Here is a 13,038-nt window from a genome sequence, read left to right on the forward strand (position 1 = left end):
GGAAGAGCGATAGCCTCTTTCTGCTGTCTGTCAGAGTCGTAAGAGGAGGAGCCCAGGCCTTGCCGCCTCAGGGTGCCTGCGGTAGCCTTTGCAAATGGAGAAGGGCTGGTTCATCGATTGCCACTGCCACCTCACAGCCGAGGAGTTCAGGCAGGTAGGACTGAAGGCTGCAGTCAGCAGATGCACTCTGTACACAGGCCCTGTGCTGGGGCTGCTGTTGTTGGATTTACAGTCCTGGGTATGCGAAGTATTATTGCAACAGTAGTTGTTTCCAGGCTAGTGACTGAATTTCCTCTACCTGCTTGTAGTCACCAAGCCTGGAGTGTGCTCTGTAGAAGCTCCTGATCCCATTAGAGTCAGTGGCAGAACCCCCATTTATAGCACAGCGGTGATGGATACACTTCAGGGAGCTTTTTGGTGGATTAAGAGCAGGGTTCCTTGTGCTTTACTCTGCAGTTCATAAACTTGCTTGTGAGACAAGGTGGGTGAGGTAATAGCTTTTATTGGACCAACTTCCCTTGATGAGCAAGACAAACTTTCAAGCTACACAGAGCTCTTCCTCCGGTCTTGCTTGTGTCATGACACTGGTGTGATCGCAAGATGATGACACTTTAGGAGTCTGAAATAACTCATGGGATGGTGCAATTGCTTCCAGGGGGCTGTGTGGTCCTAACTAAATCCAGACAGTCCTGTAAAATGTGGGACATGTGATAAACCCAACAGAGCCATCCAGGCTGGGCTAAGATAGGAAGAGTAGCTTGCCTTTCTAGGTTAACATTAAACACAAACAGCTAAAACCAGACATTTTGAAAACTTGTTACACAAGTGCAGTCTCCCAAGGTATATCCAGCAGAATCTCAGAGTTACAAACACCCTGCCAATGGAGGTTGTTCATACCTTGGAAATGTCTGTAACCCTGAACAGAATGTTATGGTTGATCTTTCAAAAGCTTACAACTGAACATTGACTTAATACAGTTTTGAAACTTTATGATGCAGAAGAAAATTGCTGTTTTTAACAATCTTAATTTAAATGAAACAAGCACAGAAAGTTTCCTTATCTTGTCAAATTTTTTTTTTAAACTTTCCCTTTATATTTTTAGTACTTTACGTTTAATACTAGTGTACTGTACTGGGCTTTTTAAAATAATGTTTGCTGCTGGCTGATTGCATACTTCCAGTTCCAAATGAGGTGTGTGGTTGACCGGTCAGTTGATAATTCTGGTGTTTGTAACTCTGAAGTTCTACTCTATGCCAGTACGCAAGATCTGATAACTAATTTAGCAGATACAATTAGCTGTGTGTCTGATGAAGAACAAAATAACCTGGCAATTGTCATTCTCCCCAATGACCAGAATATTAAAAACTGTGTCATGGTATGAATGACCTCACACCCCCAAGGACAAAGTAAATATATATATATATGACGCATCCATTGTGCAATCTAGGTCCCATTGAAATAGAAGTATGATTAGGAAGAAATGATTACACCTAGCCTTTTTGTTAATCTTTTTGGTCTGTTTCTCATGTCTGCTACATCCTCTATGGGGGACCACAGTCTGTGCTTGCAGGGGATGAACTTGGTGAGCTAACATTAATGTCATATCATTGTGCAATTATATTTAACTCTGAAAAAGCATTGTGTTAACCTGAAAATTGCTGCTGCCATTAGAGTCAAATGGAAGGGGGTGTGTGTGTGTGACACCAAGCTAGAACGTGCTATGGTTTGGTAGTCACTGCTGTGTCCCTGTATTAAAAGGATCACTATCACTGCCTAAGAGGCTACAGAATTAACCAAATAGAGGGAGAATCTGGGCCTCTCCTTCCTTTGCTTGTCAGTGATACTACTAGCATCAGGGATCTTGCTTTGGAAGGCTGAAGTAATTGAGGTGAGTGTTCCTTGAAGAAATAGTGTTCTTTAAACAAGCCAGGCAAGCAAATCTCATGAAACCATATACCCACTCTGATGGGGTGCAGCCTGGAACTAGGGTACCACTGAGCCCTCTGTCTTACCAAACTAGGCTCCCTCTCCAACTGTGGTGCTGTGATTAGTTGCAAATCTCTCCAGGTACTGCACTTAACACAGACATCCACAGGCAGGATACACTCACTGGGTTACATGAATGCTTTTGCCAGCCACTCACAGAGGCTCAAGCCAATTCCCCACAGCTCCCCAGCCTAGGACCCCAGAGCTATACCATCTTGCCTGGTCAGAAGCCTGACCAGTGCCCCTCCCTCAGTGTGGAAAGGACATGCATCAGTTTTTGTTCCTGAGCAGATTCCCCAAGTACTTCAAGCAAAACACATTGTTTAGGTAAAGTATAAAACAGATTTATTAACTACAGAAAGGTAGATTTTAAGTGATTATAAGTAGTAAGTGCACAGATCAAAGTTGGTTACCTAAGAAATAAAAAGTAAAATTGCAATTTGAGTTCTGTAAACTAGACAGGATTTGAATCAAGCAGTGTCTCACCTTGATAGACAATACAAGTAGGTCTCAGATCTTCCATACACAGGCTGGAAATCCCCTTCAGCCTGGGACCACTTCCCCAGTTCAGTCTTTGTTCTCCAAATGTGTTTCCAGGTGTTAAGTTGTGGGGGGAATGAGGACAAACGATGTCACTTCCCTTCCTTAATAGGTTCTTCCAACTTTCTGGAAAGATCTTTTGCTATGGTGAGTGAAGTAGTATCCATTGTTTATGTGCTCCCTCTGAGAGGTCTCCACAGTTCTTGGGGTAGTCCTTGTGAGTGTGTATTCCCCTTCATGGGTCGTCATCATCAGTATCTGGCTGCCCCATTGTTGTACCTGAAAGGCTGGTTGTGGGTATTCCCAACATTACAACATACTTCAGTAACACACATGGCAAACTTCATAACTTCACATACAATGAGAGCACACACAATCCAACTGAATACTGATTTTCAACAGATCAAGACTTATCATGATACCTCACAAGGCATACTTTGTAGAAAACGTAACATAATTATATCACTGTGGTAAATCTGGGGGTGCCAGAGTGTTGCTTTGGGGTACAGAGTATCACCCCCCCATAATAGTTGTTCTCTGTAGCTGAATCTAAACTCAGCTCCAGTACCTCCATTTGAATTTCTGCACTCAAGGCTACATATTGGCTGCCCCAGGCTCCTTCTAGTGTGAGATTAGGATTTGAAATGCCCCAGAATCTGAGCAAGATAATGCACAAAAGTGTCGGGGGAAGTACTAGGGGTTGGAGGCCAGCACAGATGTAGCTGGATTCCATGTTTACTTTCAAGAAGGTTGGGAGAGGAAGGGAGGATGTCTGTGCTGTCTGAAGACCTGGCTTCTCTTCCTGGGTCTGCCACCAAATTCTTGTGAAATAATAAAATAACAATGATGAGGCTTTGAACTCATCAAGCACCTTCCACCCCAGGACTTGAAAAATATTTTACAATTATTGATAATTTAGTTTTACAACCCCCCTGTCAGCTAGGCAAACTTTGTCATTGCTGTTTTATGTATGGGGAACTGAGTCCATGTCAATGTTTAAACGACTTACCCAAAGTGATGCAGGAAGTCTGTGACAGAGCCACTAATGAACCTTAGATGTCCTGAGTCCCAGCCTGGTATCTTCAACACAAGGCCATCCTGTGACATGGCACCCCATGTTCTTCACAGAGATATGATTATGGCATAATGTATTTTATGCAAGATAAGTCATGTGAGTTGTTATTGGAAAGGTTATGGTTTACTGAATATGATTATCTCATTTGTCTGCATGTATCATTTTCATATCTGAAGTTAGGAATATTGACTATGTGTCTGTATTACAAATGTGTTTACACTTGGGGGACACCTTCTAGGCAAAAGGCTCTCAGTCTAGATGGCTGGCTGGTAAGGGCCTATTCAGGTTAATGAGCCATTAGGAGAAAACAATAGGTCTTGGAAGAGGTGTATCTCCCATTGGGTAACCTTTCTGAGGATGCTGCAGACAGCCTACAACTCATGGCTGCAGTGATACTACAGGGACATGTGACCAGGTCACCTTGTGCTGGACTCCATCTTGGAATATCAGTGTTTTTTCCACTGATTGGTGTGGGAACCAAGCTTTGAAACAAAAAGTTCCCACCATATGCAAAGGCTGTTTAAGGCAGGGGAGTGACATCATTGAGGTTCTTCACTGACTCCCCACCCAAAGAAACACCTGGAAACACCTGAGGAACAAAGACTGAACTGGGGGAAGTGCTGGACCCAGGCTAAAGGGAGTTTAGCCTGGGAGATTCAAAGCTATAAGCAAATGCAGCTTTCCCCTTAAGAATCTGCGGCCTGCTGGTATCCTCACTTAGGATATGAATAGCAAATCCTCATCCTATCTGTGTAGTTTATTAAGCTTAGTTTGCATTTTTGTGTATTTGCTAGGAGATCTGTTTGCTATGCCTTAGATTTTAAGTGATTATATCTTTTTTAGTTACTAAACTTGGTTTTGCTTTGTCTAAAACCAGTGTGTGGGAGTCATAACTTGGGGCAGAAAGCTGTTGTATATTCTTCTCCACATTGAGGGAGGGGGCAAATTTCCTGAGCTTACACTGTACAGTTCCCTGTGCAGCGCAAGATGGTATAATTTTGGTATTACACCCTAGAGCCGGGTGCGTGCCTGTGTAGCTGGAAAGTTCCTTAGCTAGAGCCTTCTCATGCAGAGCTGATCACAGCGTCTGCATATAACTGCAGCTGCGTGTGTCCCTGTCTGTATGTGTGCTGGTGAAAGTGCAGGCTGGTCACAGCAGTACAGTGTAAAGGGAACCCAGGTTGGTGGGGCGGGGGATGGCTTAGTGGTACCTCAGTTCCAGGTGGCACCCTGGGATGGGGGGGGACGACCTGTTACACATTCCTCACTTAAATGTAACAAAATCAGGTCTCTCAGTGCTTTGCATAATAACTGATGATGTGTGTCTTGCAGGACATTAATGATGTGATTGAAAAATCAAGAAAGGTTAGTGACTTATTTTAAATTATTACTTTTTCCCCACCAGAATTCTTCATTCATTACTCAGGGCATTATTAGGATTTATTTATTAAGTATGACAGGAGCACCTTGAAGCCTCAACTAAATTAGTACCCCCTTGTGCTAGGTTCTATATAAGCGTGTAGTAAAGGACATCTCCTGTGCCAAACAGCTTACAATTGTAGGCCCCGATCCTGCAGTATAGTCAATGGGATTCTATACAACTGCAGAGGGCTGCAGACGGAGCAGGAACCTAGGTCAAGACAAGATGTAACTTGTGGCAGGAGCAGCGCCATGGTTTCTGACGCCCTAGGTGGACGGCCATTTTGCCGCCCCCCGCGGGTCCTGTGGACCTACCGCAGTCATGCCGGCGGACGGTCCGCTGCTGGAAAGGCTCCGGTGGAGCTGCCGCAGTGATGCCGGTGGGCAGTCCGCTGGTCTAAAGGCTCCAGTGGACCTGCTGCAGGCATGACTGCGGTAGGTCCGCCGGAGCCTTTAGACCAGCGCACTGTCCGCTGAAATGACTGCGGCAGCTCCACCGGGGCCTTTCCAGCTGCAGACTGTCTGCCGGCATGACTGCGGAGGGTCCACCGGACCCGCGTACCGCCCCCCCAGCAAAATAGAGCCCCCCAAAACTTCTGGCGCCCTAGACCATTGCCTGGTCGTCTAAATGGTAGCGCCGGCCCTGCTTGTGGGTAGAGCCAGCAGGCAGGTGATGGCATGAGGATGGGATAGCACTAACATGAGCATGTTAGGCCTGGTCTACTACTAGTCTGTTATTTTGGAATTAGCCGAGTTAATTCTAAAAAAAAAAAGATTCCATCCATATGACCAAACCGGCTTTTTTGATTTAAAGGGCTCTTTAATCCAATTTCTATACTCCACCTTGGAAAGTGGAGTAGCGCTTAAATCGAGATCGCAATCCCAGGTTAAATGTATTGGGGATGCAATTCGATGTTGTTGGCCTCCAGGAGCTATCCCAGAATGCTCCCTTGCGACTGCTCTGGACAACACTCTCAACTCCACTGCACTAGCCAGGTGTGCAGGAAAAGCCCTGAGAACTTTTGAATTTCATTTCCTGTTTGGTCACCATCAGCACAGGTGACTGTCAGCACAGTCCACCATCACAAGAGATCACGCAGTCCTGGATTCGCAGATATTGCACATACTGCTGGATAATACGTGAGGTATTTACGATGGTCAAAACCACAGCAGAGATCTGAGCGGGCTCCATGCTTGCCGCGCTATGGCACCTGTGTGGGTAATCCTGGAAAAAGGGCGTGAAATGAGTTGTTCAGTTCAAGATGGCCAGTAAAAGGCAGCAAATGGTTGTCTTCTGTAGCTCTCACGGAGTTGGGAAGCTTGTTAGAGCTGCAAGAGTGGGAGAGCAGAGTCTGTGGCGGAAACATAAGCAGAGTTTGTGGCGGAAGCTGTTCACGATGGCCAAAAAATGGTGGGGAATTGTTGCTGTCTGTAGCTTCCACGGGAGCCCAGGACTGACAACAGGGAAAAAGTGGTGGAAGCTGTGTGGCTCTGTTCACGATGGCTGACAAAAGGCAGGAAATGGTTAGATGAAAGAGTAGATAGAAAGACAAGAGGACATACAAGGTGGATTCATAGTACCAGGAGACAGGCAGTGCACCGTGCTGCACCGTCTGCTGGTAGTATGGCGTCTGCCGTAGCTTTCACAGAGGGAGGAGTGAGTGACGGCACACACCCAGAAACACCCACGAGAATGTTTTTGCCCTGTCATGCACTGGGAGCTTAATCCACAATTCCAATGGGCGGCAGAGACTGCGGGAGCTGTGGGATAGCTTCCCACAGTACACCGCACCGCCCCAACATTCAATGTTAGCCTCGGTACTGTGGATGCACTCCGCCGAATTCATGCACTTTAGTGGGGACATACAACTCTGAATGTATAAAATTGCTTCCGAAAATTTGAATAAAATAAGTTAGAATTAATTTCGTACTGTAGACATACCCTTACACTATCTGTAGGCACAATTTGTAAGTATAGAGGGTTTTTTATAGAGGGTTCTGTTTATGTGTTAGTGGAGCCAAATGAGCAGATCAGTATGTACTTTACACTTGTGCATATGAAATGCCCACTGAATTTTATTCCATCATGCCACACCTCCCACTAATGGGGAGAAAGGGTCATTAGAAGGGCTCTGGAGGAAGTTTGAATTGCAGTGACTTGGCTGACTGTCATTATCATCAGTAATCCCATCCCATCCAGCTGGACCAGTTTGATTGCTTGACTCAAATTGGACAAGACTGCGGTAATACTGAGTGGTGAAGCAACTGAAAGGCATTTGAGGAGGGTGTGTGTGTGAAGCAACTGGAAGGAGGGTGTGTGTGTGAAGCAATGGAAGGATTAGCATAGATCATGTGGGCTTCCCAAATTCTGGGTGCAGAAACAGCAGTCAAGAGTGCTTTATTTTATCAGGGCTTGGGAGAGGGGCCTGCCATCAGGGTGTTCTCATTAAGGGGCCCTTGTCTCTGGAGCTTGCTTTCTTCCATGGCCCAACAGAGCTTTGGGGTTTATCTTCTCTACCATGTTAAATCAGCCATCACTGCATTGATGCTGCAGTGTTGATTTTAGCGCATCTGGTGAAGATGCGCTAACTTGATGGAAGAGCGTCTCCCATTGACATAGCGTGGTGTAGGCACAACTTTAAGTCAATGTAAGTTATGTCGCTTGGGGGTGGTTTTTTCACACCCCTAACAATTTAACTTACATTGACTTAAGCAGTAGTTTAGACAATACTTGAATCTGTGGAACTTCAGGGCAAATTAAGGATTAGCTCTTCCCTCAGGATTTTGAGATGGGGTTGGACTAGGAGGGGCAGTGTGGCTAATATATTGTTCAATCCTGCATGGTTGAATAGATAAGTCATTTATTTTGGTAGTACTTTACTTTTTTTCCTCAGCTCATTTAATAAGGTATTTAACTAAAGTGAGTTTAGTCAACGTGCTCCTAGAACAGTTCTTAGCTAGGTCCTTTATAAACTGAAACATGTACATAAAACAGGAGGGAAGTGTAACATTCACCAGTAACAAATACAGTTGTTGTTTTTTGTTTGTTTAATTTGTTTTTTTTTCAATCCAGGCTGGAGTTCAAGCCTTTGTTTCCGTTACAGAACAGCAAAGTGAATTTGAGGAGGTTATTGATCTAGCAGAAAGGTTTGTTATTTCACTGCATGCTTTGTGTCAGTACAAAGACATCTTTTAGATCAAAGAAATAACACCCTACTTAACACTTGCCATAGCACTTGTCATATCTAGATCTCCAGATTCTGGACAGAGGTGACTGGGTCTCATTATCCTCGTTTTACTGACAGAAAAACTGAAACACAGAGAGATTAATTGAATTGGCCATGATCATGCTGTTGAGCCTGGTTCTCCACTGCCTCGAGCTCTGCATAGTCATTTACATCTGTGCATAGTCAGTGTAAATCTACTGTTCTGGTCTGGTAGCATTTCACACCCACTTGGTGCATGTGTAAATGACAACACAGGGAGCTAGGGTACTGGGGAACCAGGGCTAGTGATTCCATCTCAGAGCTAAGGATAAAACCCATGCCCATGAACTCGCAGTCCTGTGCCCTAGCAACTGGGTTATAGGGATCTCTCTGCATAAGGTCTTGGGAATGGTGTTCTTAGAATCAAGTGCAACTTTTGTGCATCTCATTTAAAAAAGAATATCTAGATTACAGGGCGAGTACCAAGGAAGGCAATAAGAACGAATTGTGGCTTTGCGTGTGTGTCTGCTGACGAATATGTAAACATGTTTAGCCTGAAAAAGAAGAAACAAAGAGGTGATCTTGTCATGGTCTTCAGGTGTCTAAAGGTGTATGCGGATGCGCGAGGTAATCCTTCACCCCTCCAAGGTAGCAGCTTGTTTCAAAATTGTAACATTTGGGCTAGATGTTATGAAAATGTCATCACATAGAGTTGCTGAAGTGTGGAATGTCAGCCATATGATGAGTGAAGTGATGGCTAAAGGAATTTAAGGCAAAATTGACTATATACTTGAAATTAAGAATATACTGTACAGGCCTTTCCCTGGGAGCTGCACACATGCATATAAGAGCAGGATTCTGCCTTTAATTGGAGGGGTATGTGCTGAATAGCAAGCTGTTTCTGTTGTAAGGCAGGGGAATGGACCATATACCCTACTGAGGTGAGAACCTAAAATCAAGATACATTTATTTGTCCACGAGTGCTTTGTGGGGAGGGGAAGTAACATGTCTAAATTCTCTCCCCTTCTAAGGGAGAATGGGCTGGAATATGGTCTCTTTAAACAGGGCTATTGCATACAAATGAGCCTGAGGGTTGTTTTTGACTTATCACAGCAGAGAGCTGGAGAACTGGAACAGGCTAACAAAGAGTATATTTTGCTTTATAAAAATAGTGTGTGCACATGTGTGTGGGGGAGAGAGAGAGATATGTTGACTTTACAGGCAATTGTAGGCAAAGGGTGAGATTGTATTTTTCTTTGTTTTTTAAAAAAAGCAAAATGTAAAACATGGAAATATCAAGAGATCAAATATTCATTGTTAAACATTATTGATCACCTACATATTTGTGAGAGTGTGCAAAGGAGCAGCCCTGGAGACATCTGTTTCCCCTAAGAATGGGCAAAGCATGGAGGTGGCATTGTAGATGCCCTTATGCTGCCTCACCAAAGTGCTTCAGCCCCACCTTGTCTACACACACAAGTTGCACCAATCTGATTATACTGCTGTAGTCAAAGTGGTGCAACCCCACAAGGGTGGATGTATTTGTGTGGGTATGAAGGAGCTTTATACCACTATAGCTGTTCTCATACATGAGGGGGAGTAAGTGCTACTGGTATAAGGCACTTTTATATCAGTGTAATTATGCCCACAGTAGGGGTTGTCCTGGCATAATGGTATCACTAACTAATCACACTCCTAACTCACATAGTTATACCAGGCCTTTGAGAGACCATCTCTAGTGGTGAAAGGGTATTTCAGTCTTCCCGATCTGTTCAGTCCTTGGTGTTTCTGCTAAGAATGACAACTCAGTGCTGATTGTGATGTGTGTTCCCTGAGCGAGGACACCTCTCTGCTAGAAACTTGGCTGTAACCGCTAACTTATTGCCCACAGGCCATCAAACAGCCACTGGATGATGTTACTGTCACTGCTGAGCTAGATGTTTTAATCCCATGGACGTGTTTTTCCCTTCCTAAAGGTATCCAGAGTCTGTCATGGCATGTTTTGGGATTCATCCGATTCAGGGCAGTGCAGATGGACATCGCAGTGTTACTGTTCAGGTGACTTGCCTAGCTTTCCCATGCCTTTATTTTGCTAAATCAAATGAATTTCTTCATGTGGGTATTATTTGTAACTCCACTTATGTAGCTCTTCAAGTCTCTGGGGCAGAAATCTGTCACGGTAGCAGTTGTGTCGACAGCTGTCACATGGGTGAATATGGACACTTCTCTTCTGTGCCCAACTTTAATAAAGATAATGTAATTATCACCAATTTATTGGAGGGGAAAAACTGGCTAGCGTGTATGTCTAATGCTGCTCTCTGTTGGATCTGTTCATCCGTGCATCATAGGCCCTACTTAGTTAACAGCTGGAGGGCACTCTCCTTTAAGTAGTAAAGATCTGTCCTTTCAGAGCAGGAAGGTCGGAATTCCTTCCCTGTGAAGTTGGGAGTGCCCTTGCTGTGCAACATAGTGACAACTATGAAGTTGCGGCTGGCCACAAAGTTATTAATTTTTTTTTGTTTTTTGCCTTTTTTGGAGATGAAGCAACAAGTAAGAAAATGAGCAAATATGGTGAGATCTTGGAAATGTTAAGTGCAGGACTTGAAGCAGATAATAAAAGCTATATATATAAATGTGTCCTTGCTTGATTTTATCCTGTTTTTCTTCCTTGATGCATAACTTAGTACGGCTAAGAATCAGTGACTTCCAGAGACCTCCGCAACATTTTCCACTTCAGCCCCGGGGCAGCGGGACTGGAGCTGTCAGTCGGGAGGTGTCCCACAGCTCCCAGCTGTTGCTGGTGGCAGGCACCCTACAGCTTCAAGGCACCAGGCAGCGGGGAGAACCCTGGAGCCCTAGCAGCCATAGGTGCTGGACCCTCCTTCGTTCTCATTTTGTCACTTATTTTTAATAAAAGTAAGGGACAGGTCATGGGCAATAAACAAAAATCCATGGAAGCCCATGATCTGCCTGTGACTTTTATTAAAAATAACTGTGACAAAAGCTTAGCCTCATGCATAAGCCATCACTATAGCACTTTGTCAATAGACATGAAGGCAGTTCCTTCCATGGCCTCCAGAGGGTGCTGTGTGATCATGATGGTCATAGTTCCCCTGTGCAGCGCAGTCTTAACCATGTCTGTCACAAAGGTGCTGTAGTGCAGCAGTGTGTCCACATGGGAAGTTACTGTGGAGCATCCAGGGTGGATTTGATTTAAATCAAATTGATTTAAATCACTAATCAGGAATACTCGGTTTAATCATGGTTTTTGCATAAAAGTGCATTCTTGTTGGTTGTTATAACCTTAATACATATTCTTCACAGCTCAGAGATAGATGTAGGTTTCATTTTTAGAAGGTACACACTATACATTTTTAAGCAGTGATTTATTTTGAAAACTTTTCAGATTAGTTTTACAGCTATATCAGAAAATGAATAACAAGGAGTTCGGCTGCACCTTAAAGACTAACAGATTTATTTGGGCTTAAGCTTTCATGGGTAAAAAGCCTCACTTCTAAATCACATCTGAAGAAGTGGATTTTTTTTACCCACGAAAGCTTATGCCCAAATAGATCTATTAGTCTTTAAGGTGCCACTGGACTCCTTGTTGTTTTTGTGGATGCAGACTAACACGGCTACCTCCTGATACAGAAAATTAATTATTATTTGGTTCTTTCATTTACCAAAGGTAATGGAAGCAGATATTTATGAAGTCATTGGGAGGTGAACTATCTCCAGTTCAACAGGTTAATCATTAATATTTGGAGGATTTTCTTGCCATGCTCTATTAGGAGGAGACCATCACCAGACAGACATTTAAATTGTTTTAGTTAACTAAAACAACAATGTTAAGTATTCTGGATTTTTTTCTTCAACAGCAAACATAATATTTTAACAAAACAAGCATATGTCCCTTGCTTCTCACATTTATCTCCAGACTTCTCCTTGTCCAGATCTCTTCCACTCCCAACAATCTTCTATTCATTGAACTTTTTGAAACTTTGCACTTTTAGAGAGAGGTAAGGGATTGACTCTGTGTACACAAATTTGCAGAGGGACAATAGGGTTGAGGTCTGTTATTTCTCACCGTTATATATTTATTTTAAAATATTTTTGCTGTTAACAGGCATGTTACCTCTGGAGACGCAAATCCCAGTTTGAGAACTGCAAAACTAAGCATCTCTGATGGTATCTTTTAGACTGAGCACTGAGTCCCATTGGGTAGATAGAAAGATTAACCTAAATAATCTATACAGAAGCCTGTGGAACCTCATAAGATTGGGTCCCTAATCCATGAACTATTGGAACTCATTTACAAAACTTTTCTTAAACATTACATGAATATATTGTCTCATACTATAGAATTAGAATTTATAATCCCTATTCATGATGAGAGATCTTTGAGCTATAATGTATCTTTCTTTAGATACGCTTTTTGAGGAAAAAAAACTTTTATCAAAAAATCTGTTTTGTTTTTTTTTTAAATCATTAATTTTTATCCACCCTGGTAAATTCACACCAGAGCTTACACGCACTAAATTCCATGTAGACAAGCTCTATGTGATGACAATGATGCCTTTTTATTTATATAGCTGCTTTGGCACTTTGCAAACTGTGGCATTGACTATTCTCTGCTGGCCCAGGAGATCCAAACTGCAGCAGGAGAGGTTACATACTGGGGCATTCATCCTCAGGGGAGGACCCATGCTATTCCCACTGCTGTCCCTGTTGGGGATTCCATCCGTGGAGGGCAGCTTTACACTTCTCCCAGGACTCCGTAGGAGCCCTGCCATCTGAGGCTGCCTTGAAGAT

At 43.5% G+C, this 13,038-nt stretch overlaps 1 protein-coding gene across 8 annotated transcripts in view; it reads left to right on the forward strand.

Moving 5' to 3' along the window:
* Window positions 1-13,038, forward strand: part of LOC127049464 (putative deoxyribonuclease tatdn3-A) — a 31,592-nt gene continuing 18,554 nt past the window's right edge. For 3 of the 8 annotated variants that reach the window (XM_050950263.1, XM_050950264.1, XM_050950261.1), the window contains exons 1-4: window positions 4-154; window positions 4,934-4,966; window positions 8,094-8,167; window positions 10,203-10,284. In XM_050950263.1, the coding sequence (XP_050806220.1) occupies window positions 95-154; window positions 4,934-4,966; window positions 8,094-8,167; window positions 10,203-10,284 (249 nt within the window). In that variant the 5' untranslated portion in view covers window positions 4-94. Of the gene's footprint in view, window positions 155-4,933; window positions 4,967-8,093; window positions 8,168-10,202; window positions 10,285-13,038 lie in introns of all 8 variants that reach the window. The other 5 variants (XM_050950259.1, XM_050950262.1, XM_050950256.1 and 2 more) reach the window with 5 other exon arrangements.

This window comes from Gopherus flavomarginatus, chromosome 4 (assembly GCF_025201925.1).
Source record: "Gopherus flavomarginatus isolate rGopFla2 chromosome 4, rGopFla2.mat.asm, whole genome shotgun sequence".
NCBI classification, from domain to species: domain Eukaryota; kingdom Metazoa; phylum Chordata; order Testudines; family Testudinidae; genus Gopherus; species Gopherus flavomarginatus.